Source organism: Camelus dromedarius, chromosome 5 (genome assembly GCF_036321535.1).
Source record: "Camelus dromedarius isolate mCamDro1 chromosome 5, mCamDro1.pat, whole genome shotgun sequence".
Lineage (NCBI taxonomy): Eukaryota > Metazoa > Chordata > Mammalia > Artiodactyla > Camelidae > Camelus > Camelus dromedarius.
In genome coordinates, this window is record NC_087440.1 from 31162339 (window position 1) to 31189290 (window position 26952).

Below are 26952 nucleotides of genomic sequence, written 5' to 3' on the forward strand. Positions count from 1 at the left end.
GCCTGGTTTTTGTTGAGCTTCCTATCACAGTGTTAACACTGGCAACCAGAACTTCTATTTTGGGAGAGGGACGCGTTTGACAGTCGTTCCAAGTAAGTCAAAGGAAATTTTCCATCACCATTATGTGGAGCCAACCCTTTAAATTCCAGAAAGAGATCATGAAAAGTCTGCTACTCTAGTTCTCAGCTTCCAGGTATAGTGTTATCTGGAACAGAGCAAAAAGCCCCTCCTCTCCACCCCAAGGGTGATTTATGCCTTGACAGGTCTTTACTGCTGTCTGAAAACCCCTGGGAGGAGGGGGACAATGTCGTCTGTAGCCACGCTGGCCCCGCCAGCTGCCCCCTCGCACCTGCGCTGACCAGAAGCTTGGCCTTTGTGACACAGGCCGCAGGAGCAGAGAATGAGGGACAGGTCTCAACTGAGAGAAAACGGATCAGAAGGCGAGAGAAGGGAAAAGAGGCCACTTCAGAGAAAACTGAAATCTGGGAGGGTATAAAGGGATGGAAAAATGCCTCTGGGCAGTCCAGGCTCGTCCTGTGATCAGACCCAAGGGATTCCCTGATGGCACCTGCAGAGAGAAAGGGGATTCCTAGTCCTCTCTCTGAGAGAAAAATTGGCAGAAAAATCAAAACAAATCTCACATGTCAAGCCTCTCCTAATTATAGCCTTTTTCTCTCAGTTTCTCTCAGTTGGTCCAGCAGGAAATGGTGTGAAGGGGGAAGGGGCCCCTGGAGGCTTTGATGGGGAAGCGGTGAGAGGAGGGGGTTCACAAGGAATTGGGGGGGCATGCAGTAGAGTTTGGAGAGCTTGGAGCAATGGTTTTTGTTAAGACTTAAAACACAGTGTGTCTAACTACGGAAACAACAAATTTACCTTCGGGACAGGAACGAGGCTCACCGTTACACCCAGTAAGTACTTCGTCCTTGATCAGGACCTCAGTTATCCTTTCATTTCCAGGTTGCCTGTGTAAGGTTCTGGAATCATACTAGATCGTGCAGGCTCAGGGGGATTTCCATCTGTCCTTTTTCATAACTGGTTTTCTGGGGGAACTCCAGTCTTGAATATTTAATTCAAAACGAGAAAATACGATTCACAATTCTGTTTTTGCTGCTGCCATCATGTGCTAATGTGTCGAGTGAAGAGAATTCAGACAGAATAACTGCATTTTCACTTTTATTTGGTGTGATCATTTGAACTTTGAGTACCGCAAGCGTTTGGAAGACACGGTTGAAACGTAGGCTCTCAAAAAGACAAGCAAACCACAAGACCCAGAGGGGCAGGCAGACAGAATGCCAGGCAGCATTATTTTACCAAATTAGCCCAGTGTGGGTCTCTCTTTGCAGATGGCAAAGGTATTTGGAAAGCTGCTAAGAGCTGATGCTCCAGGTTGGGCACAGCAATGGGATGCTGAGCACTGATCCCAAGGGGAAAGTTTAAACTTGGAAAGCGCAGGGTTTTCCCCTCAGTGGAGTTTATCAGTGGGGCAGCACCTCTGTGTTTAGTAAATTACAATTTGGACAAGGCACAGAATTAACAGCTAAAAATGACTATGTCTGAGATGATAGGTGATAGATGGATAGAGAGATGATACATACATAGATAGACAGATAGATGACAGAGAGAATGAAATAGATACTGGATACATACACAGAGTAGAGTAATGTGAAAAGTGAAAAGCATGGGGCAAATAAATTCCTTGCATCTGAAATTAAAAACCATGGAAAATTTTAACACGTTCACATTGTAACAAAAGACAACCTCACAAATGCTGCAAGAGTAAGAATGGGAGGAATAGGATCTTTCCAAGTCTGGGTTTCCCAGTTGTCTCAACCACTCAGTTACCTAGAGGAATCTTTTTTTCTTGTTTCTGCATTAGAAATTAAAGGCATGAATATTGAGGACTTGGATGGCTCAGACTCTTGTAGTGAAAATCACATTATAAAGCACCTCCCAGCCAGACTGGATAAAGCACCTTTAGGCATCGAAGCCTTTTTCCTCTCTGTCTGGAGGAGACTGAAAAGTGGTGCTTTCCCCACTCTGAATCTAGGGACAGGGCGCTCAGAGAGTGTCTGCGAGTCACAAAGCAAGATAGTGACAGAGCTGAGCTGTGGGGACGTGGTGATGGTCAGCCTGCTCTCTGCCACAGGTCAGGGCACTGTCCCCAGGTGGTTCAGGGGACTGTCCCCAGGTGAAAACAATACACGCAATGAAAGTATCACTCTTGTCTGTGCCTCCCAGAGCAACTCAATAAAAGAATGCTTTACCCAGCAGGGGACAGTCAGAATGGCTCTAAACCAACTCCAAGCCCCAAATACTTGAAAACTGCATGTGGAAGCTAGCTGTAAAGAGTTTGTTTCCAAGCAGTGCTTCCAAAAATTTTTACTGGTTAATGGTTGCTATGCATTTTGAGATTGGAGGACATTACAGCAGCGCAGAAATGTTTGAAACAGGAGAGTCTGATTAGGATTAACGAGATGAAAGAAAATTCTGGCTGGAGGGCTGAAAAATTCCTGAAAGAAAAGACACACGAAGCATTTGGACTCTTCCTTCTAGAGAAGAGTTGTAGCATTTATCCTAGTCCAAGAAGCAAAGAGCAAACACGAATTCCATTCATAAACAAACTTTTCACGTTGAGAAGTTTCTGCTGTAATTCCAAGGTCTTTGGCTTCTTGGTCAAATAGCAGCAGAGCCTTCAAGCAGAGGGAAAGAGTCCTTCCTCTGGTTCCAGGACCAAGTCGCCCACCCCCACCCCATCACACACATCCACGCCCACGAGCTGTTTTTGTAGAGGAGTCTGATGCTGTGTGAATTATGGAAACACGCTAACGTTTGGCTCGGGAACCCTCTTGAGAGTCAGGCCTCGTGAGTATAAAACACACTATAATCCCAACTTGTGTTTCATTACAAATCGAAATGGCTCAAATCTAGAAGTATTTGAAAGAAAAAGGGAAATTTCAGGGGGCAACACAGACACTTTGTTAATGTGATTCACTTAAGAATTTCCCCTCCTGCCTTGGAGAGAGTCCATCATGTCAATTACCTGGTGTGACCCACAATTTTAAAACAGAACTTAAATTTTTTAAAAATGGTCAGCATCTCTGCAGACCACACTGCTTGCTCTTTGGGTGTCTAGACTTGTGACCTGGAAACCTCAGCCTGCAGTTTTGAGCTGAGAGATTATCCTGAGCCTGTGACAGAGAGGTGTGAGGGCAGGTGCGCACGGATCGGCTTGCAGGGCATTTCGGGATCAGTGTCAGGAGGGAGCCAGGCAGACAGGTTGGCGAGGTGACACTCGTGACAGACGTCTGCCCTGTTTCTGTAAAGCTGCTGAGGACAGTGAGAAGAGAGGCAGCGGAGACAAGCTGACTTTTGGGACCGGGACACGTTTAGCAGTGAGGCCCAGTAAGTCTGAGAGGAAAGTGAAGCCCTGATGTCTCTTCCTGTCATTTGCCCTGGCCTCACGTTTGAGTGATCCTGTTTTAGATGCCAGATATACGAACCACGGCCCCTTTAAATGTTTGTGACTGAGGACCTCTGTCCTCCCCAGCTGCTTCTGTGTGGCAGGGGAGTGTTTTGTGACCTTGTCTACTCTCATGAAGAAGTCGACAGGGATGCAGGGGGCAGCTGTGTGCTGGTGTTCCCGGTCCTCATCCCTTAGGAGTGTTTTGAGGTTTTCTGACAGTGACCAGGGAGGGGAAGAAATGACCAGCAGCTCCAGCCAGGGCTGTAAGCTGCCCTGGAGTTTGTGGGCTTCAGAGCAGCTGTAGATAGAGGTTCAGGATGGTTAGGACATGGGTCTCTGGCAGAGAGATTTATGTGAAGGGTTGACTCAGGGTGTGAATACAGGAGGAGTTACTGACAGACTCGTCTTTGGGAAAGGGACCCAGCTCACCATCCAGCCCTGTAAGTGCATCTGCCCGGGAGGTGGAGGTCTCAGCGCAGTCCCCATGGGGACATTCCCAAATCCTGCTGACGGCTGCTGACCCTCTGGTACCACTGCCGTATCTGCCCCATCTGAGCACAGAGCCGTGTAGAAGGGGGAGGTGATAGTCTGGGCTTTGGAGGACCCCTTGGGTGCTTTCATGAATGTATTTGACCATTTTGGGGAATTCTGGGCTCTGGCAGACAAAGGATACCACTGAGGACCGAGGCGTGAATATATATGGGCTGTTTTGTTAGCAGCACCTTTGCAATGAAGATGGCTTTCATGGGTATTGTGGAAATGGCTGTGTGGATAGAGGTTTGGTTGTTTCTCCTTTTCTGTCTTCATGCCCTCTTCTCTGCCTGACTTGGAGACCTTAAGCTAGAATAGTTATTAATCATTTGATTCCTGAGGCCCATCACTCATCAAGCCTGACAAGGGAGATTCATTAACATAAAACCCAGAAAGGGAAAGGACGAAGAGCTCGATTCCCAGTGTCCAGGGAATTGAACTTGGCGACTCCTCAGCCTCCCTCAACTAGCCAGCATCCTTTGATCAGCTGAGGTCAAAGAGGACCACGGGCAGGGCGTGTTAGTCAAGCAAGTATCTGGCCAGAGCTCTGCTGCCCTCATAGGGTTAATCCTGCAGAGTCTGGGAGATGGGGATGGATGTGCCCATCCAGGGGGGGGAGCACTGAGTAAGGGAGTGGAGGGTGGAAACCAGATGGAAACTCCACAGCACGTTTCTGTCGTGGAGTGTCTCACAGTGTCACCACTGGCAGTGGCAGGAAACTCATCTTTGGGACTGGAACAAGACTTCGGGTCACCGTTGGTAGGTAGTAGGAACCATGAGGTAACAACCCTATGTTCCTTTAAAACGGGATACTGACTCCAGAGGGGAACATCCTAGGTCCCTGTGGTCCTTCCTTCCTTTCTGCAGGAGGTGGTCTCACTGAGGGTACCTGCATTCAATCAGTCTTTGTGATATTTTTATTTCTATTACTGATGCTTTCCTTTCCACTGTGAAAACAGACTTCTCCCAGCTTCAGGCTTCTCCAGTCTTCATGACTCTGTGTGTTTTCTTTGGAGCAGCAGGTTTGGGAGTTAATTTGTCATCAGGATTTTTGTCACCCTGGGCAACGGAATGAATAGGGCTCTCAAACAGAGAGGAGAGAGCCCTGCTTATCCTGACAACTTTTCAGGGATGATATGTGTGAATAGGAGGAAGCAGGCTACAGTGACCTTCTAATGACTGTTTCAAGTGACTCTCAGGAAACTTGCTTAACATCCTACACACTCAACTTCTGAGAGGAATCATTGGGTTAGACCCTCGGTGGACTAAAACAAACACTCAGTCCTCCAAAAACATAATCAGATGCCAACTTTCTCCCCCAGAGCACTGCCACATTTCATTATTTACCAATTATGAAGTAACTACATGATAATTAGCATGAAATTATATAGATGAGTAGCTTGAGTATTTTGAACCCATAATTAAGATGCAAATTATCAAAGTTCTGGAGCATGCCACCAGGCAGTACCTCATATACAGTGGTCCCTGAAGACAAATCGTGTGTTTGGGCATGATTTGTTTGTGGTGTGGGTTTACACACAGTTTGGGAAGCTGTTTGAAAGCGATTAGATGTCTCAGAGTGCCAATCTGGGGTCTGGATTAGCTGCATTCAGTGTGCTGGGAAGCACCCACTTTTCAGCCTAGAAACATGACAAAATGGCCCCATTCCTGTAGGAAGGAGAATGGGACTGCTGCGCTGTGGTCTTTAGTCAGTGCCTCTCCCCTTTGTCCCTGCCATACCATACTGGGAGCTTGGCTGCAAGCTTTGCCTGGGAGGTTTTTGTTAGAGGGTGTATTGCTGTGGCAATAATAACAACGCCCCCCGCTTTGGAGCAGGAACCAGACTGACAGTAAAACCAAGTAAGTGAGGGGAGCGGGTCAACCTCAAAGGCTGACCTGAGGGGCAGTGCTGTTCCATGCAGTTTAGTGCGATTAAGACACTGCGTCTCCCAAGAGGGGAGATGTACCAATTTCTTTGTTCCTGAGCTGGTTGGAAGTCTGCTTGTTGATGAAATCTGGCAATCCTAAGAATTAGGTCATGAAGAAGTAGACATTTTCACTGGTTTCTTCATTGGCTCTGGATATATAGAAATGCTGATGATATGTGAAACCCATATTCTGTGAGAAGACCAAGTAAAAAGACGTGACAACTCAGAAATCAGGTTTTCCTCAAGAAGACCCCCTTCTCTCCAAGAGGAGTGCAATCAACTCTTTTGTTGGGGTTTTGGTTGGGTTTTGTTGTTGTTGTTATTCTTTGTAAGAACTATGAAAGTGTCATGGTCCCTGGTCCCCCAAATCACCACTCTCTGACCCCAGTGTTGACCACTTCTGCTAGATGGCATGTCTCTGCCTGACCCTGCAACTGTCCCGTGGGTCTCAGGCATGAGTCGGCCATCAGAATCCAGTATTCTGGGAGCAATCCTGGTGGTTTAAGATCAAGCCCAGATCTATCTGCACAGCCAGCTGTTATTTTGAGAGGAATGTCCTCCCCCTGCCAAGGAGCTGGGAGCTGAGTCTGCAAAGTGGTGAGACTTCCACTAGAGGGGAAAGTGGGCTCCCTGGTTCAGTCTCCCCCTCCATCCTTCCCACCCACTGATTATTGTAAGGCCCCATATGACTGTGTGAATTATGGAGGCAGCCAAGGAAAGCTCATCTTTGGAAAAGGCACTGGACTTTCTGTTAAACCAAGTAAGTGGTGGGGGGGGTCTCAGAGACTAGTCAGTGAGGCCAGCCAAAGCACAACCCGGAGTGAATGAGAAGAAATTTGCTCACCCCTTTCTCTGTGATGTCTACCTGCCCTTCACCCATGAGCCCACAGAATTGCTCTTGGCCCATGTCCCTGGCTGTCTTCTGTCCAGATGGGCACTTTCCTCTGCTGGACAAAGGAAACTTCTGGGCTTCATGACATGTAACAGGATGGCACTTGTCAGGAGTGACCACTCACCTCACTGGGATGAGTGGGTGACCTTCTCAGCAATGGTCTCTTGGAAGAGGCCATGGTCTGCATGACCAGCCAGGTGATTGGTTTTTAGGCATTAGATTCAATGGAGGATCACATGAAGGAAGCAAGGCAGAGCGGCCACTGAGAGGGTGTTTTTGTTTAGGGAAAATGCACTGTGGAACTCAGGCACGGGGTATGCACTCAACTTTGGCAAAGGCACCTCGCTGCTGGTCACACCTGGTGAGCTCTTGTGGTTAACTATCCTTTCTGGAAAGAGACCCAAAGGGTCTAAATTTAATCGCTTCGTTGCGCGTGCAGTTGTTAACTCTGTCGGATGTGTGAACAAGGTAGGAGTACGTGTTCCCCAGGAGGCTGGGTTTGGTTATCAGGTCTATGGGCAGTTTGATAAATTGTATGAATATGGTAGTCAGTGTTTCTTGAAGGTCCACAAGGCACATTGAGGCTTTGGGAAAGAGGCAGAGATAAGAGGGGGGAAAGCTTTGTGATAGAGACAGAAACAAACCAATGAAAAGGGGGGCTATCAAGGCAGCAGTGTGTAGCCAGGGAAGTGTGTCCTTAACAGGCAAGTGGTGAGGACCCAGCTGCGCTGATGCCACACCGCCTGGTACAAATGGAAAATCTGGCGAGTGGACTGAGGGCTTGGGTGAGGGGTGGGCAGCAGGAGTTACAAGCTTCTCACAGCTTTCCTCTGCTGGGATGATAGCAGAATAATAAACGTTCTCTGGAGAGAAGACAGCTCTCTCGATGGGTCATGTCTGTGGAAACCCCCTCTTCACTCCAAAGACAAAGTAGTTCCCCACATGGACTTCTTGGCTTCACCTAGCCTGGCTGGTCCACCCTGTGGGAGCGACTGAGAATCCCCGTACCTTGGAAGCCTCCCCAACTCCACGGGATTATCCATGATAAAGCAGAATGTTTATCTGAGTTGTGAAGCTGTCAGGGAGAGGGTAAGAAAGACGGATTATAGAAAGCAATACTGAACATTTACAGGCTTTCTCCACACTTACAGAGTTCAGTGTTTGGGGGTTTTGGTTTGGGGTTTTTTTCTGCTAGAATTACAGAAACCAGAGTGTATTCCTAGCGGGCACACTCTCTGCAGAAATGCCTGTCATCTCACGTTTCAGCTGTGTTTTGTCAACCATCCTCCGTGCCTGAACCAGGTGTGACAATAAGGTAACGGGGCTGCTTTGTTAACACACAGAGTTTCTACTTCTAATCGAGTGGGCCAGTCAAACCACTCAGCCCGAAGTGGCGCGCACTCTGGTCCCCCTCACTTTCCAATTGCTCACCCCGTCTTTTGAATTAGCCCTCAAAAGCCCCCAGAACATTCTTCTGGTGGAAGCCATGATGGCTTTATCTTTTAAAGATGGATTTCATTTTTATGAATAATCCCAAGGCTTTCAGAGCATGACTTATAAACAAAGGAGAGACTCAAAACTATTTACTGGTGCTGTTTTGGTTCCAAAATGAGGTATGACTATAAAACAATGCTGCTGGTGTGTCTGTGTGGTCCACACACTGACTCTCAGAGACAGTCCTAAAGGGAGTACTTTGAAGGGTTCAACCAACCCTTAGATGTTTAAATCCCAACATGTTTCTTAAAACAGCCTCTTTACTTAATAAACAGGCTGAAGATAAACATAGCATGAGACTGAGGAAGTTTTCCAAGCTCAGACCTCACTGAAGCACGAAGACTCTCAGTATGAACTGAGCTATTATTCCAAGTAAATCCCTTTTAGAAAAACATGAGGTCAAGACCTTCGATGGAGAAAGTACATACAATATCCTACCAATCGACAGCAAAGTTACTCCAAGAGATGGGAGCCTTATATAGGTTTATGTAGAGCCACAGAGCACGGTGACTCAGGAAACTACAAATATACCTTTGGAGCAGGCACTAGCTTGCAGGTTTTAACAAGTGAGTATTACAAGCAAGACAGACTTTTTTTTTTTTTGAAGTATAGTTGATTTATAATGTTGTGTTAGTTTCTGGTGTACAGCATAGTGATTCAGTGATATATATATATATTTTTTTTATATATATACTTTTCATATTCTTTTTCATTATAGGTTATTACAAGATATTGAATGTACTTCCCTGTGCTATACATTCGGATCTTGTTGTTCATCTATTTTATATATAGTAGTTTATATCTGCTAATCCCAAACTCCTTATTTATCCCCCCCCCGCCCCCACTTTTCCCCTTTGGTAACCTTAAGTTTGTCTTCCAAGTCTGTGAGTCTCTTTCTGTTTTGTAAATAAGTTCATTTGCATCATTTCTTTTAGAGTCCACATTTAAGTGGTATCATATGATATTTGTCTTTCTCTAAGGCAGGCTATTTTCAACGTTGCTGGTGTTTGAGAGGCAAGGGAAGGTAAAAGAAGGGAAATACTTGTTATAAACTATGGAAGCAAAAATTACGGCTGTCCGAAGTGACCATTCTGGGTCCCTCTACTCTTGGAGGCTCACCAGGATGAAACTACCACTAATTTCGTAAGAGTTATATTAATTATTAGAAAAATATTTACTAGCTAAAGACTTTGAGAGACTCCCCTAAGCACAGGAATTCTTTCAAAACTGTACTCTAATTCCACATTTTTCACTCACTTTTCCTACCCCTCTTTATGCCTCTCCTTTGTCCAACTCAACGCTTTATCTGAGCATTCATGTTCTGAGTAACCACCACGTCCGCTTCTTAGCCTCTCTAAAATCTGAGCTCTTTCTTTTCTCCAAGTCTATTTCCAGCTCTTCCCTTTCTCAAATGCTCTGCCCCAGGCAAACTGGACACCTGCTTCCCCTGAATGCTTACACATGCCCACACCTGTACCCAGTGTCCATGAATCAGACCCCAGGGGCCCACCCCTGAAAACTTGGCCAGGAGACCGACCCAGGACAGGTTATCACCAGACTTCATTTCATAGGGGGAACTTGAGAAACTATATCCCTTTTTTAAAATTAAGGCGGCTTGGGGAAGAAATCCAGCAGGCAAAAGTAGGAAGGAAGAGGCTTCTTCTGTGATGGGGGTGGGGAGGAGGGGTGTGTCCGTCAGGAGATACTCTCCAGAGGAGAAACAACACTGACTAAATCCAAGTGGGAAGTGTATGGGTGGCCATATTACCTGCCTGTTTCTTGGGTTCCCTCTGGAGTGGTCCATCCCAGATTGTTGGCTGTTAAGCCCCTGGTCGTCCAGGTGGCAGGAGGTGAGGAAGAGGGAGGGCAGCTTGCTGTACACTCAGCACTGGTGCCCATGGAGTTTCCCCCTGAGATTTTTCTTTTAAGTTACCTCAAATTTGAGAGAAGTTAAAAAGGATCACCTAGACAGGATAGGAGAAGCTACTTGTAAGAAAATGATTTCTGGTTAGATCTCCCAGGAAAGGGGCAGTGAGAATGGGAAAGTCTCCACTAGGACAAAGAGAGAAGCTGGTGAGAGTCCTTTTCCTGGTGACCGTCTAAGCTGGGGATGAAGAGGTCTGGAGCTGGAGTTGGGGGTGAACCCCAGGGCTGACCAGTGCCTGTGCCCGTCTCGAGTTCTGTGGAAGGAGAAAGGGTGGGAATCCCCTTAGATGCCCCAGGAGCTGGACCTCGGTCGGAGGTGTCTGGCTCCAGCACCCTGAAAGGGGACCGACATGCCCACCCGTCTTGCCAGGTGGGCAGTGGGAGCCGCCCTAGTCCTCTCTCACTGTGACGGTAGTATCTCTGACTGCTTTGGCTTTGGTGCCAGGGACATAAACTCTTCCTATTTTGTCCAAATGAGGTATATGATCTTCAGAATCCCTGGAGAATTACTATCTAAAACACCAGAGGATGCTAGGATTTTGGCAGTCAGTATTGTGAGCTTGTGCGGGAAAACTCCTTCTTTAGAATATTTAGAAAGACTATCTTCCGTTCATCCAATGTGGAAAGAGTCCTGAAATCCAAGCTGGTGCTACGATTCTGTGCCAGGTTATTACTGTGACAATTACTTAATATTCTCTATGCTCACGGTATCGCTTCTTCCAGAAGATCTTTAGGGAAAACCTAGCTTGGTTTCTGGGAGGTTTTTGCTGAGCTGAAGAGCACTGTGTGAATAATAATGCAGGCAGCACGTTCACGTTTGGAGGGGGAACAAGGTTAATGGTCAAACCCTGTGAGTATCTCTGCTGAATCCATAATGAATGCTCTGATTTCTAAAGGAAGCCATAGCTCTAAACTTGATTTGGGGGCTGTTTTCACCAGCCAGCTTTTTTAAGGTTAATTCTAATCATTAATCCTACTGATTACATAGTGTATATACATGCCATGTGCATGTGAAAACTGGCACCTATGTAGTCATCTGGCACAGGAACAGATAAGCTGGAGAATAACAGATTCCTTGTCCCTTTTGTCTTAACCATCTGGGTCAGAAAGTCTGTGCTGAGCACGGGGACCGGTGAGCACTGGAGTGGGAGACCCTTCTCCAGGGGCTTTGTCAGGATTTCGCTACTCCCTGCTGGACTGGTGAGGGGACAGCTCAGTCTGGAGGTTGGGAGAATGAACCATTTAACCTCAAAAGAGTCTTTCTGTCCCAACCATGCTGTGAATTGACCATGATAATAAACAAGTCTTCCCCGCTGCTTCTTTGGCCAGGATCCCAGCTGGAGGAGCACGCTGGCTGGATTTGGGGGATTGAAAGGGATTTCCTGGTAGACACTGGCTGGTTACTTTCCGTAAAGCTTTCTATGACTGTGTAATATTGGCAACAACCGTAAGCTGATTTGGGGATTGGGGACAAGCCTGGCAGTAAATCCAAGTAAGTCTTCAAATTAACTCTCTCAAAGCTGTCTGTGCAGTTTGAAGTATCTCAGAAACGGTCTCCTTCTTTAGCCCTCATGTTTCCAATGTGCAGTAATGAGTCTTGTTTTTCTCCTGTCCACCCTAGCTGAGCCCTTGCCTACCCCTCAATCAGATTAACTAGACAGGGGGATCCAGAAGTGCAGGGAAGGAAGGCAGTTGAACTGTTAGACTGTTTTCTTACGGAGTGAATAGGTGGGCCCATTTCAAAAAGGGCCATCAGGGAGCATTGTCATTTAAACAGGGCGAAAATATGCATCATGTGTTACAGCCTCCTTAGTCCAAACTGTACCAGCCTCACCGTGGGTCATTGGTAAATGCTGTTTCCCAGCCGCCAAAGATAATTCAAGTGCTGCTGGGAACTCCCTGGACTTATGGCCATCCAAGTGACCTCCCTTGGGGATACCTCCCCACCATGGATTATCCAGAATGACTCAGATTTAGCATACCATTTCTGCATCTCTCAGTTCTCCTTGGCTCACAGCCTTCTGGTGGATTTGCTAGAAGTAAGAGGAAAGGGGTTAGTTTCATAGATTTATCCTGATTCTGGCCTCCCCTGGAAAGTTCTCCTCTCCAAGAATCTTCAGGAGCATCTTTGAGACCCCCTACCCTGTTTAGAACTGTGCTTTGTGCAACCAGACTGTGTTCCCAGCAGAGGTTGCTGTGGCTTTGGCCGGAGCTAGCTCCCAGGGAAGCTCTGGAGCTCCAGGCTGGAGCTGTGGGGAGAGGAGGGGTGTTTTACAGCGAAGCCAAGGGCCTTTGGGAAAGGCATCTTTGCTATAGGCGTTAATGAATTTCTAAATGAGCTTCTGTGTGTTAACCTGATAAGACTCTCCAGGGAGAAGGTCACCCTTACCTTTGCAGCTCTAAATGCAAGTCACGTGTTGCAAGAAAAGTTGGGAAATGTCAATTGCAGTGCCAAAATGAAGAGACTGGGTATAAATATTGAACCAGCTTTAATATTAAGTTTATGAAATGTAAGCCTTTCAGGAGAACCAGCTCAGGGTACAGCTGTTAGGCTCGATGAGCTAACTATTTTGTCAATGTTACTGGTATGCACACTTTAAAGGGGAACCCAGAATTTTTTAAGGCTAATGAAAGGTATGGCCACTATAGGTGAATTTTGGAATCAGACTGCCTGGCAAACCTTAACACTGCTGTTTATTAGCCATGTGACTGCAGGCACATTACCTAACCTCTTTATGCCTCAATTTTCTCATCTGTTAAATGGGGATAATAATAGTACCTTGTTTGCTGCACTGTTACAAGATAAAAAGTGTTAGTACCTCCCAAGGGCCTTGAATAGTGACAGCACATAGTAAGTCTTCAATAAATACTAGTTTTTGTTACTAGATCAGGTTACTGGAGGGAAGGAAGGGGGAAAAGTGATCTCCTTTTAAAGTTTTTGTAAAGGGCAGCATTACAGTGTGGCTCTAGTAACACAGGAAAACTCGCCTTTGGGCAGGGAACCATGTTACAAGTAAAACCAGGTAGGTCTGAATGTTCCAGAAGGAGCCATAGTCACCAGTAAGATTATTCTTTGGTTAATCTTCTCTACCTTTTCAATTTCTAAGCAAAGACTCATATTTTTAGGTTTTATTTTTCTTTTTTACAAGTAAGGAGCATATGTGTAAAGCCTGGTGGATATGGTCCTTTCTATCCCAGTTGGTTACAGCTAGTGGCAAAAAAAAAGAGAGCAGGACTTGAGGTGAGCTAGGTCTGGAGTGTCTAGGGTAACACTGAGAGAAATTCATGGGAGGCATAAAAACATCAAACATGAAAGGTGCACCAAAAATAAAGGTGATCTTACAGAATAGCATGTTACAGTAGAAACCACTCCTGTAGCTGCTAGAATTCTCTAAGAACTGTCTGTCAAGGGGAAAATGGGTAACATGGAAATGACAAGCCTTTGTTTGAAAAAAAAATGGGGAGGAGAGATGGAAAACTGTTGATGATTGGGGTTTTTTTTATTTGCTTTTGGTTAAAAACCATGGAAAACAGCATTTTCCATAGGATGGTTTGTAAAAAGCTATCAGCAAGTAGGAGTCAAAATGTGTATGGCGCACCCCTGGTGAGCTTTACAGAGGAAGAAAGTGTCCCCGAGTAAAGGGATTTTGTACTGGGCAGAAACACTGTGCCAACTTCCGGGGGAAACCGGCTTGTCTTTGGGACTGGAACAGGACTCACCGTCATTCCCCGTAAGTCCTTTGCCACTTGAGAAAAGCCCTTAATCTGTTAAGGACCAGCTCTCACATCCCAGACACCTAATGAATTTCTAAATGAGCTTCCGTGTGTTAACCTGATAAGACTCTCCAGGGAGAGAAGGTCACCCTTACCTTCGCAGCTCAAAATGTAAGAGGTGTTGAAAGAAAAAAATGGGAAATGTCAGTTGCGGTGCTGACATGAAAAGAGTGGGGATAAATATTGGGCCAGTTTTAATGTTAAGTTTATAAATGTAACCCTTTCAGAAGAACCATCTCAGAGCCCATTTATTAGCTGGTGTCTATACAGCACAATCGTCCAGTTAATTTGATTAATGTCAGTGGCTGATCCAAATATTTGGGCCCTTCCTCGAGACACTTTTTTTGTGCTCAAAATCACCTGAATTGACTGTCACATTACCTAAATAATTGCCAGATCTGTTTTACTTTGTGCTGTATAGACTCAGCCTAATAAAAACAAATGCTGTGGTGGGGTTTTTTTGCCCCAGTCTGTCTTCTCTCCACGGGGCAAGTTTTCCTTCTATTTAATAACATCTCAGCACACAAAGAAAAGATCCCCAGCAAGCCATTTGACTTATGGCTGCTGCTGTTTTGCATTTATATGACTCCTTTCCTTGGAAGAGATTAAGACACTTCGTAGGACTTATTAGCTAAACAGATTGACAGCCTAATTAGAAAGAAAGAAACAGAATCCTGAGTCTCTTTCTGTGTCTGCCCTGTCGTGTAGAACATTTGGGCAGATGGCTCCGTGAGACAGAAACGAGACAGGGAGGGGGGCGGCCGTTTGTGGTGTGGCCCTTCTCAGCTGCACTGGGAGAGGTTGTTGCAGGAGGTTAAAAGGTAGTAAATAGGTCAGGGCGACTGGCAGAGCCGGGGACATTTCTTTCCCCTGGAACTCCTGTGTTCTCACACAGCAGAGCGGGGTGAATTTTGACATCAGCTGTTGCTGGATGTCCGCCCTTCTTACTTCTGTCTTCAGACCCTTCCACTCCAGGGCCTTTCCTTCCATCTCCCACTCCGCTCGCTAACTCCTCTCTCCCTCCTGTGATCCCTGACTCTCATGCCCCCCCAACCCCCAGCACCAACCCCACCACACACCAAAGAGGCCACCTGCCTCTCTGGCCATCAGTTGTATTTCTGAAAAGTTTCTTAGCTCCTTGGGTGATTCTCCAAAGGCTCAAGCAGCTGAGGGAACCCTCCCCGAGGGTGAGGGCGGGCCCCAGCAGAGCCCCCCAGAGGCGGAGGTGGCCGCCGTGGGTACCGCACACCTGCATCAAGGCGGGAGCTGGGCCCAGGATGAGGACGAGCCTCTGGTGGAAGGTCTGCCACAGAATGAGGACCACCCTGGCCTCGGGGATACATGTCTGAATCCTCTCCTACTTTGGGACACTGTAGCTTCCACCTTGACTCGAGGTGTGCGACTCTGAAGAGGTGGCAGGGTTTTTGTAGTGGAGTCAGCTACTGTGGGCAGACAGGCTCTGGGGCTGCGCTGCATTTCGGGTCCGGCACTCAAGTGATTGTTACACCACGTAAGTGTGTTTTTTTCTCGTTTCTGAGGGCTGGTCTGTCTATAAGTCAAACAGAGGCGTTCTTCCCCCGCCCCCATTTCCCAGCTAGTCACTGATGGGATATGATTTCTGGATCTAGCTACACTGCCAGTTTGACCAGTAAGACGATCAAATTCATTTTCAAAAATAACTGTGACTGATTTCAATCCACACTGCCAACAGCAAAGGGAAATCAGCATGTCGCGGGACGCTAATCTGTGCCCATTCTCTGCTGTGGGAGGGCGGTTATCTCCTCTCAGTCCCCGGCAGCTAGACTTCAGCATTCAGCTGACCTTTCCCAGGCTTGTCTCTTCTGGCAGATTAAGTGATTGTGTCCACCAACTTTCTTGGGGGAAAACACACAAGACAGATATACTCTCCTTCAGTTTTTACTAAGAAAGCTCTTTGTTGGTTATTTTGACCATACACTTGAGCTCACATGTTCTCTCCTATTCGTGTTAATAATATCTTGCCTTAAACAAGCTCATTTCCCTGACGTCATTCAAAACGCGTTGCCGTGTTGGACCCTCCTGCTCTACCGCCAGCCCTTTTGTCTTCACAATATTATCTAGGAAGGCAAACAGGGTCACCCGTCATCACTCATATTTCACAGACAGAAAAGCCAAAGCGCAGACAAGTTAAATAATCTAAGTCCAACTCGAAAAACTCAGAACTGCCATTAGAGCTGGAGATGCCCTCTTTTCTTTCAGTGAAATATCTTGAGCTGTCACCTTTGTGAACTGAAAACATAATAAGCACAGGCCATAGGAATTTGCCAGGGATGAAACTTAACCAAAACAAAACCTGACTGCTTGACAATGGCATTGCTGTTCTAAATGTATCCCCAGATCTTTGCTGTTGGTAGTTACCTGGCGCCAAGAATGGGGAAAGAGTGGAGGGCCAGATGTAATGGCAGAGCACCCTGCTGCGCTCAGGGGGTTTTTGTAGACCTCAGTATCACTGTGTCCTACAACAGTGACAAACTCATCTTTGGGGCTGGAACCAGATTACACGTCTTTCCAAGTAAGTCCTAGAAGCGATTTTGCAAAGATGTTTTGTACAAACAGCCAACTTGCTTTGGCTCATCCTCAAAGGACTTTGGGCCACCCTCCTGAACCCTGTGCTCTGTAGGGCCTTCCACGCCTCTAGCTGCCTGGTCCCTGGTCCCCCGGGACGCCTTGTCTCACAGAGAGCGCTCTCTGCAAACCAAATCAGTTTAATCTGTATGTGAATACCAAGGATCTGACTAGAATCTCATCAGCAGTGGAAATAAGACACTAGAGAATCAGATGCATTATGACTTCAAACAAATGATCTGTTTCTCTCTTTCACATTTTTATTTAAAATATCAGGGAAGGTGAAGCAAGTTCAACTTCTCCCATTTGAAAACTGTTTATGAATTATGCTTCCCTTCTATGCAGAGAGACCGAGATTGACTTTGGATGTTTAGTCATTCGATTGTCATCATCTCTGTCTGGAATCTGTAATGGGCAAGGGAATCAAATGTAATTAAATGAGCAAATAATCTTCAATAGTCAATATTCCAACGCTGTTTTCTGTGCTTTGCTCTGGACTTTTTATCCAGGATTTCTCCCTAATAGGCTCCCCAGAAGGATAGTGGAAGTTTTTGTTAAGGTTTTTGTCTCTGTGTGGATAGCAACTATCAGTTGACCTGGGGCTCTGGGACCAAGCTAATTATAAAGCCAGGTAAGTCTCAGAGATGTGACTGTAACGGAGAGGAGACACGGGTTGAATAATACACGAAGTAGAGCATGCAAATTCTATTTTTAAGAAAAATCCAGCCTGCTGGAGACCATGCACTCTACCCAAATGGGGTTTTCACTCCCAACAAGAAGCTGTGTCAGCCACCAGCTCTCTTGTTTGATGTAGTTGCTTCCAGAATGAATAATGCTTAAGCAGCCCTCCAAGAGAGCAGAGCTGGGTTGTTAAGGGGTATCCAGTTCCCTCTGATATGGTTGGAATGCTTTCCCAAGAATATAACCAGCCTCATTCTATTAAAAGAGAAAATCCAGAGGAAAAAGGAAAGGGCTACTGTCAAAGACCAGGGAGTGAAAAGTAATGCCTGCAGCTGGTCCGACATCCTCGCCTCCGGCTGCTGTCCTGCATGGGGAGCCGATGCCTGCAAAGCTCCCGGTCACTTGCTGGTGAATCACCTAGGGTTCTGGGCCTCAGCCTGAGCCCTACAAGGATGTATCTTAGAAGGCAGTGTCCTCTACTGGGTATAGCTCAGTGGTAGAGTGCATCCTTAGCATGCATGAGGTTCTGGGTTCCATTCCCAGTACCTCCATTAAAGGAAAAAAAGGAAGGCAGCATCATGGCACGTTGGGGGAGTATGGCCCCTAAAGGGGTGCCTGGCAAGTGAGTTTCTGCAGTGGCGAGACTGAGGTGTTCCTAACCGGGGAAGACCAAGCCCATCCCCCCACCCCCATCCTGCCAAGCCTCTTCCTGAGGGTTATTGTAAGGCTCTGAAGGGCTGTGTGAATTACGGGGGTGCTGGAAACCAGCTCATCTTTGGGACCGGCACTCTGCTCTCTGTCAAGCCAAGTACGTGAGTAGTGGGTGTCTGTGTCCCTGACAAGTGGGAAGGAACAGCCACTCTTTGGGGGAAAGGAGGGCTGAAGGTCGACTTCTTACCCCACCCTCATCCCTTATCTACCACAATACGTAGGCTCTCAAATTCCCCATCTTCCTGGATGGCCCCCCATAGCCAAAGAAGGGAAATGGGCTAATGCTAAGATAAATTCCAGGAAGAAAAACTACCGTAGAAAAATTCTTCCCATCTAAATGCTGCAGGCTTTCTGCTCTGTGACCCTGATTTCCAGGTCATTCACCAACCGGTCCTACCTTTACCTATGTAGACACAACCTTAACCTGTTCCTAGTGTGTCAGCTGATCTAAGCACCTTATTCTGCAAGTTGTATCTTCCTCATCTTCCAAAAGAGACCCCAGAGCTATGGTTGGGGAGACTGCTGAGATGGCAGACACAACTGACCAGGGGTAGGGGAGGACAGAGATGAGATTTAGGGTGGGTTAGCTCAGTATTAAAATGGTGATCTGTGTAACACCTTCCCTGTATGTCCTACATTTGTTTCTCCCTTTTGTTTTCCCTGGAATACATCCTTTTGGTTTGTTCTGGACACATACTGCTCCCAGGCTAAGAGGAGAGAAAATTAGTATTGAACTCTCCCTCCAAATCTGGAGAAGCAACAAGTCACGTTGGGGATGAGATCAAGTCTTCTCCTCTCTCCAAGCTTAAAATTCTGTCGTTTATTCTTAACCAAGACCTGGTATCACTGTCTTGGATGCTCACCCCTCTCTCTTTCCTTCAATACTCCATGTCTATCAAAGCCCAGCCAACGCTCAGTTGATGATAAAGGAGCTCTCGTGTGCCCTTATCCTTGCCTTTAGGATACAATTTTCCTTAGAAAATGTTCACTTCTTTCATTTATTTCAAGACTGAACTTTCTTAAAGTGTAAGAGATGGTGTGTCATAACTCCCTCCCGTCCGCTGTCTGAAACATCATGTGAGTCCGTGGTGGCATTTCTTTGAGAAAAGATAGGACTCTTAGCCTCTTCTTACTCCTCCCTGTTAAGTATCTTCGTAGGCACTATTATTGGTGAGAAAGCTTGGAAATACCTTGGCCAGTGAGTAGGGGACAGGACTGTGGAGTTTGGGTGGAGGCTGGATAGGAGTTCAGATGGCTCTGCAGCTGGAAAACATCCCTTTGGATACAGGGATGCAGCATCCTTTCAGACCCGTCTGTCTAGGGCTGAGCTCACACACACGAGAGCAAGAGTTGCTAACAAACTGTTTGATCCAGCCTTGGCAGTTTAAGCCTAACAATACAAAAGCACCCAGTTTGGTCTTTTTAAATAAAAGTGATTTGGTTTATACAGCAGAGCCAGTTTTTTTTTTTCTTCCTATTATAAAAGGCCAATTTTCTGAGAGGTAGGAAAAAAAATTTTGACAAAGAGGCCAACTGCCCCCTCACCACCGTGCCTTGTGTGTGATGGGGTTTCACTAAGGGTTTCAGTAAAGGCAGGAAATGCTGTGGGAATAATAATGCCAGAATCTTCTTTGGAACTGGAACCCAGGTGGTGGTAAAGCCCAGTAAGTGGTCATGTTCTATTTATTTTTGACCAAACAAATAAATCCTGTGAAGTTAGAAGAGATTTAATTTAATATGTAGAAAACGTACCTTTTGAAAAATGACTTTTGCAAAATACATGAAACATTCATGATTGTTGAGAATAGAGCGATAATGATAAATTGATGCAGAATGAGACCATCCCAAATTGCCTTTACTATGGTATCTCAGCTCCCCTTCTTCCAAAGAGATATTAGAATCATGAGTTATTTATCGCCGTAGTATCCCTTAAACTACGTTCTGCAATGATTTGTGTGTTTGCTGTGATTTTGCCCACAGAACTTGTCTTCCGTTCTCCTAAAAATGAGTATCTATCTCATTTTAAATGCTACACATGTGGATAAGTTACTTTCTTTGTCGCTCATGCTTGCATATGTATTTATTCTAAAAGATCCGATATAAAACCCACACATTGTCCCATTTTGACAAAGGTCCACATCTCGTCCCATACATGTCAAATTTAACAACTAAAAAGTAAAAACCCAGCTTTGCTATTCAAATGCAATGAAAGGGGAAAAAAAAAAAACAAAACAATTGAGATGAATTGACGATCCCAGACGGCTTATTAACACCTGAAAGGGAATTCAGAGTGAAAGAAAATGGCAGGCATGATGACAGGATTTTTGTTTAATGATCAATTCCTCCATGCGGAGTAAAAACTTTTTAAACACACCTCACTGGGGAGGAGGGCAGGAGCCTGGCATTCCTAGGGGTATCCGTGGGATGTCATTTTGGAGACAAGGGGGCCCATCTAAATATCAATCCAAAAATAGTATCAAGAGGCAGGTGTTGTCAAGCTGACTGGGCTGTTAAGCCGCACAGTAGGTTATAATTGAGACTGATGGACTGACCAGCCCAAGGAGCTTTAAAATAGCCTATTTTTGAACGGTTTAGCTGGGGGAAATGCCCAAAGACAAGGAAACAAGCTGGAAGACTCCATAAGTTTGCTTTAAATCTATTGACATGACCAACCCATGCTAATCTTGTTTAATAACTGCCCTGAGAGCATTTTGAAGGTCAGGTAGACAATGAGGAGGAGACAGTGGGATTGGTTGGTTCTTTATGAGTCAAACAAGGACCCAGTCAGGACTGGTGGTAACACCATCCAGTGTCCATCCCTTAGTGGTGAGAGAACAGATCCATGGACTGTGAAAGGAGACTATCTCCTGAAAGACTAGAACTCCTCTGGACCCAAATGGACAACCCCCACCACCCCCAGCCAGGGCAGGGCTGTAACGAGCGCAACAAACATGTGCTTGGCCTAATAATGTATCTTCAGTGTTTGGCGATGTGGCCACTCTAGGACAGAGCCCAGGGCGAGGTGAGGGCTCTGTCATGCAGTTTTAGCTCAGATGAAACTCAGATTGTGTCTGACACAGCCCCTGCCTGCTCCCATCTTTCCTGAGGCTCTGAAGAGTGGATTTCTAGCCACTTTCTGCCTACCATAACAGAATTGTGTTAGTTGCCACAAAGGAGTTGGTTGAATTGTTGCTCTTACAATTTGCCCTCAGTGTCAAGTGAGGCCATCCAGTTGCCTCTCTGCACGTGTGCAATAAGCAGCATAAAATTCAAGCAAAACAACCAGGAGACGTGGAGAAAGAGAGCAGAAGAGATCATGAGGCCTGTTTATTACGGCAGAGGAGAAACTGTCCCATGGTGAAAAGCCCATCTAGCTTTCCTGAGAAGGCACTCGGGTTTTTTGTCTTAGCCTCAATCACGGTGTGACAAACTTCCGGCACAACTGTCTTTGGAAAAGGGACTCAGCTGCACGTTCTCCCCAGTAAGTGCTGTTCGTGGGATTTTCTGATATTGGCTCCCATTGAGTGAGAGCGGTTTCGGTGTTGGGTGGGGAAAGTTTCTTAGGCCCCTGGACAAGTGGGCAGCCTCTAGGTCCTGGGTCCCTCTGCCCTCACCGTCCTTGGCCCTTCCACAGCTTAGTCAAAATCGCATTCTTTACCCTCTAGAGCTCAGAAAGTTCCTGCCCATGTTTTGCTGCTTAAAATATCAATTATCTTTTTCACTGTTTATACAATTATTAAGAATAAAAAATTGTGACACTTTGTCACAAGCCTATCTTCAAGTCTCCCCCCAGACTTCTCCCCAGTGGACCTTGTATGGAGACATCGTTAAACCCAGTGTGATTTCTGGCTCCAACCAAAGCGGTTTTGGAAGTGACCCCAGCCTCCCCTCTCTTTCCACTCCTCATAAAAGACCTACTTTCTCTGTCTGGCCTCTGCTAAGATTCCTGGCTCTGATGCTCCAGGACTTTGCATTTCCCTTGTTCCAGGGATGGGCGGGGGATACCTTTTTTAAGAGCTACTTTAATGCCAGAGGCAACAAAGATGGTACATCAGCCAAGAACAACATCTTGTGTTGGGCCTTTTTACTCTGTCCCATTTTCCAAATCCTTTTCTTCATTTAGGAAAAGCAGCCACTCCTTTTTTGTTCCTAGCTCAGCAGAGAGTTCATTATGAGGCCAGAGACAGAGGTTTCCTCTAGAATATTTTTCACAGGCTAACAATAAGCTGGAAGTTTGCAGCCAGTTTCCAAACACATTCCTGGGCTGCAGCTCCATGCATGGAAGCTCGTATCGGCAGAGTAGACGGTCAGAGCCAGGGGCATCTTAACTGTACCACACTTTGTAGAGGATCAGGGAGAAAGGGGCAAAGACATGCAAAGGGGGAAAAAAAAAAACTATGGCTAAGTGGGGAGATTTCTGGGTGGTTCTACCCAGGGGAAGAGATTAACATGAGGAAACATCCAGAAAAGCACCAGGGTCAGGCATTCAGAGTTTCTGTTATGGAGACAATCACTGTGGGGATTCAGGAGGGCGGCAGCTGGTCTTCGGAAAGGGCACAAGACTTTCTGTGATTCCAAGTAAGTGTCCCTGGCTGTCCCTAAGTTTGATCAGCAATGACTTCTTCCCCTAAATGTTTTCTTTTCAATGTGCCTATGAATGCTTTTTCCCCCAAGAAAGATCTGGTTAGAGCTGGGAAGTGAGAGCTGGGTGGGAAGGTGAACAGGCTACTCTGGCATAATTCAAAAGCCAGCCAGACAATCACGGGCAAGCGCAAGGAGCTCACCCACCCTGGCTTCAGTGCCTCCAGCTCGCTCTGGCCACATGTCCTGGCCCCGTTCCCATCCCCGATCCCAGGAGACCAAAACCCTAGGACAGACAGCCCAAGACTCCTAAGCCTGGGGAGCACAAGAAGGCTTGTCTAAGATCCAAGAGCCATTTTTAAATATTTTGTGGATTTCTATTTAATGTTGTTATTAATTTTAATACATCTAAGTAATACATGAAAATTTCTCATTGTAAAAACAATTCAAATTACAGATCAAGCCAATATTCACCTTCATCCCCTTCCTTCAACATCAGGTTCCTCCCCAAAGGTGACCACTGGGACTGGTTTGGTGTGTTGTGATATGTTTGTATCTGGAGCATGTTGACATGAAATCTCCTGTCTTCAAGGAAAGAAGGTCAAGACATAAAGAATTCAGACTGCAGTTTGCAGATTTCAATTAGATATAGGAACAGAAAGTCTGTTGGCAGAGAGCTACCTTCCCAGGAGCTCTTAAAGGCTAGACAGGTCCTTGGTCACAGAATACTTAGCCTGAAGACAGGAGGATGGGCTAGGTGACCTCTGACATCCAGCCAGGTCTCTGTAGGGCTCTGAGGGATGGTCCACCCACAGCAAGTCTCTGTAACAGCCCTCCGCTTTTGCCTGTCTGCTGGTTATTTTTACAACCTGAGCTTTTGTCCGCACTGCTCCTTTGCCGTGAGTGGTTTGATTTTTCTCAGCATCTGTGGGGTTTTTGCAAAGAAAGGAAACTGTGTGTGTACTCTGGAGCTGGGGGTTACCAACTCACTTTTGGGAAGGGCACCAAACTCCTGGTCACACCAAGTAAGTTTTTCTTTCTGGCGAATTATTCTTCCCAAGATGCCTGCCTTCCATCATGCAGAAGCTGTCAAAACACAGGCGGCGTTTTCTTTGCTTGGTTTGTGCTGGGCAGTTCGTGATACCGGTTGGAAAACAAGGTTATTAACGCACCTATTCCCTGCGGCATTGTACTTGGTGTTTAAGATCCGTGTAGTCTCCCCCTGAGAAAATATGTGAACCTCCACAAGGAGGAAGGTCCAGGGAAAGTAGAGTCCAAAAAAAAAAAAGGCAGGAACTGGATGAAATAGATAAAGGGCCTTCAGGAATAACAAACAAGGCGGGATCCCGGGAGGCCAAGCAGGAGCCGCTTGGAGTGAATTTCCCAGGAGCTGCTCCTGCCAAGGCTCATTCTTTCAAGGAAAATTTCTGCAAATAGAACCAGGCTGGGAAGTTGCTAGTGATTAGTATTCATCCCACGTTCTAACCTAATTACAAGGAGATTGTTTTGGCCACGGGCAGTCATTTCGGGTTTTGTTTTCCTGCTTGCCTCCTCCACCTCCACCTGTCTTCCTAGAGGCCCGAGTCAAGGTTATTACAATAGCACTGAACACTGTGTGACACCAGTGCAGGCAGATTAACCTTTGGGAACGGGACCGCGCTCACTGTGAAGCCAAGTAAGTTGTGTTCTTCTTTGGCTGTGCCTTTGGGGGCAATCAATCAAATCGTTAGTTTGAAAAATACTTTAATCCTGTGCATCTGCTTGGGCTCTTTATTAATGTTCTTTCCCCAGGCCAAAGAGAGTTGCTGCCTCTCTCTGCTTTAAAATGAGACGTGCACACACACACACACACACACACACACACACACTCTTGCTCTGACTCACAGTGAGAGGCTTTCAGGAGCATATATGACATTTTCAAAGAAATAGAGCTATAAACAGTGATCGAGCCACTGAGGATGCCAGGAAGGACCTCCAGAGGGGACCCAGTGTCCCACCACCCCTGACCAGGCTTCCCTACACGCTCCCTGACCACATGGGATAGGCTTTGACTCTGTCTGCTGGTCTAGGGCAGGATGGTCTAGGTCCTCAGCTTCTCTGTAATCAATTCCAAAATGTAGCAGCCCTTACTGCTGGAAAGTACTTTTACACATCTAACTTCGATCACCCGTCCCCTCACTGCGATTTAAATCTCTGAAAAGAACCACTAAAACTTTGGGCATCTAGTTTGAGAATAAAACCTCTATTGTAGAATATAAGACTCAGCACTGACTCTACTTCGACAGCATCTCTGAGATGCTATGTGTCCCCTCTAGACATTATGGGTAAGCTCAGTAGAGCATGAGCTTTGGAGACAGAAGAACCTAAATTCAAGTCCTGGCTCCACTACTTTACTAACTGTGTGACCTTGGGCAAATTACTTACCCTCGCTGAGCCTTGATTTCCCCATCCATAAAACAGGGATAAAAATATTCCCACCTTGTTGAGTTCTTATAAGAATCAAATAAAATAATCAGAGCCAAAGTATTTAGCATAGTGCCCAAAACATAAAAGAGCTCATTAAACCCTAGCTATTAATAATAATGATAAACCTCATCTCCAACACACAAGCAGAGCTTTGGTTTGGCCCCTCGGCTCTGCTGTCAAGGCTCTGTCATGCATCAGGAGAAGAGCTGGCATGGGGGAGGGTGGAGAATGTCAGCCTGTGCTATGAAACCCTTCACCTGGGATTGGAAAGTGTCTGAGTGGAAATAGAAAGAATCCCAGCTAATTTAAATACAAAATCGTCCAAGTGTCAAGACAGGGGAGAGGCTTCTACAGACAGCTGAGTGGCCAGAGCTCCTGAGGCGACACCAGAAACCATTAGAGCAGGGATGCTGTTCCCAGTACAGCTGGGCGAAGGGCTGCCGCCACTGACACCTCACAGCAGCCTCTCACCAAGCTGACCCCAGTGCAACTCCCTCCAAAGTGCCCCAAGACACAGGCTCGGCGTGCGAAGGGACAGGGTCAGGGAGAGGATGGAAGCGTCACGGGGAAGGGCTGCTTGTCCCCAGACTGTTTATGCTCCTCTGGACAGTAAAACTCGTGAGAAATAGGGTGCCTGAAAAGAGCCCCAAAATGAAACTCTCAGACCCAGAGATGGAGGTTAGTGTCTAGAGGCAAACGGGGCCAGTGAATCCTGCGGAAACGTGAGGCTTGAGCCACGGATCTCAATCTGGGGAAGGATGCATTCAACAAAAGCTGGAGACGCTGTGTCCTGCAGCTGCGCCAGGACTCCGACCACAGGACGTGGCTAATACTGCAAGAGGAAGGGAGTTAGGTTAGTGCTAAAACCTTCCTAATGGGTTTGTGAACGGTGAAAATGAGCTGTCAGGAGCAGTTTGCCAGAGCACTTTCTCTGGAGGGTTTTTGAAAGGAGACAGACACCCTCCTCTCAGGGCTGACTGAAGTGCAGCCCTGCCTCGAGGCGGGAGGAGAAATAAAGGAAACCTCTAAGCCTCTTCCCATCCCGGAGCCGCTCTGTGAAAAGACTCGGGCTCATTCACGCAGAGCTGCATCCTTCGGGGGACACGGGGGTTGCTGGGTTACGTTTTGGAACCCTTGCTTGTCGCATCCCAAACTCCCCTTGTTCTCAGGATCTCAGGACTGGTCAGGACAGGCAGGCTGGTTTTTGCATCCTAAAGCCAAAAACACAGGGTCTGGGTCCCTAGGTTGGTGATGGTGTTGAGATGTGCGGAATGTGGGGTGAGGAGCAGGGGAGCTCTCAGCGTTTTTGCAGAGCCCGGAGGCACTGTGGGAATAACTACGCCCAGGGTCTGACCTTCGGTGGGGGAACCAGATTGTCGGTGCTGCCCTGTAAGTACAGAGATGTGGGAGCAGAATCAGCTCCTGCCTGAGGCCTGGGCCCATTGTGACCTCAGAGGCCGGAGGAGGAGGACAATAAGGAGTGGGAGGGATGCTTTTTCGGGGAGGAAAATCGCAGGCCCGTGTGAATAATACTGGAGGAAGTGCATCGGAGGTTTCCCTTCTCAGGAGGGCTTTGTGTGGGGGAAGCTGAGTTGACAGGTTTTTGATGCTGAGATAATCACTGTGTGGGAGGACAAGGCTTCTCCCTCACCTTTGGGAAGGGGACGAGGCTGCTTGTTAAGCCGAGTAAGTAGCATGCCATTTGAATTGTGCACTGAGTATGACGATCTCCAAGAGGAGGTCCTGCTCCCATTTCCGTGGGGCCTCCTTGGGCCAGAAGGGGTTGAGCAGACAGAGGCCCAGTGCTTGGTCATCTTCCTGGTCCTCGAGGGAGCTCTGGGAGGTGTGGAGGGGAAGAAACCCACCAGGATCCCATTGATAACCCAGCCTTGGGGTCTGTC

General features: G+C 46.7%; 1 gene segment (V, D, J or C); it reads left to right on the plus strand.

Annotated features, from left to right (window-relative positions):
- The window catches only part of LOC105096961 (T-cell receptor alpha chain constant-like), a 356030-nt gene that overhangs the window by 295159 nt on the left and 33919 nt on the right, over positions 1–26952 (plus strand). The window contains 1 exon segment of the C gene segment in view: positions 5805–5854. Within this exon segment, the coding sequence occupies positions 5805–5854 (50 nt within the window).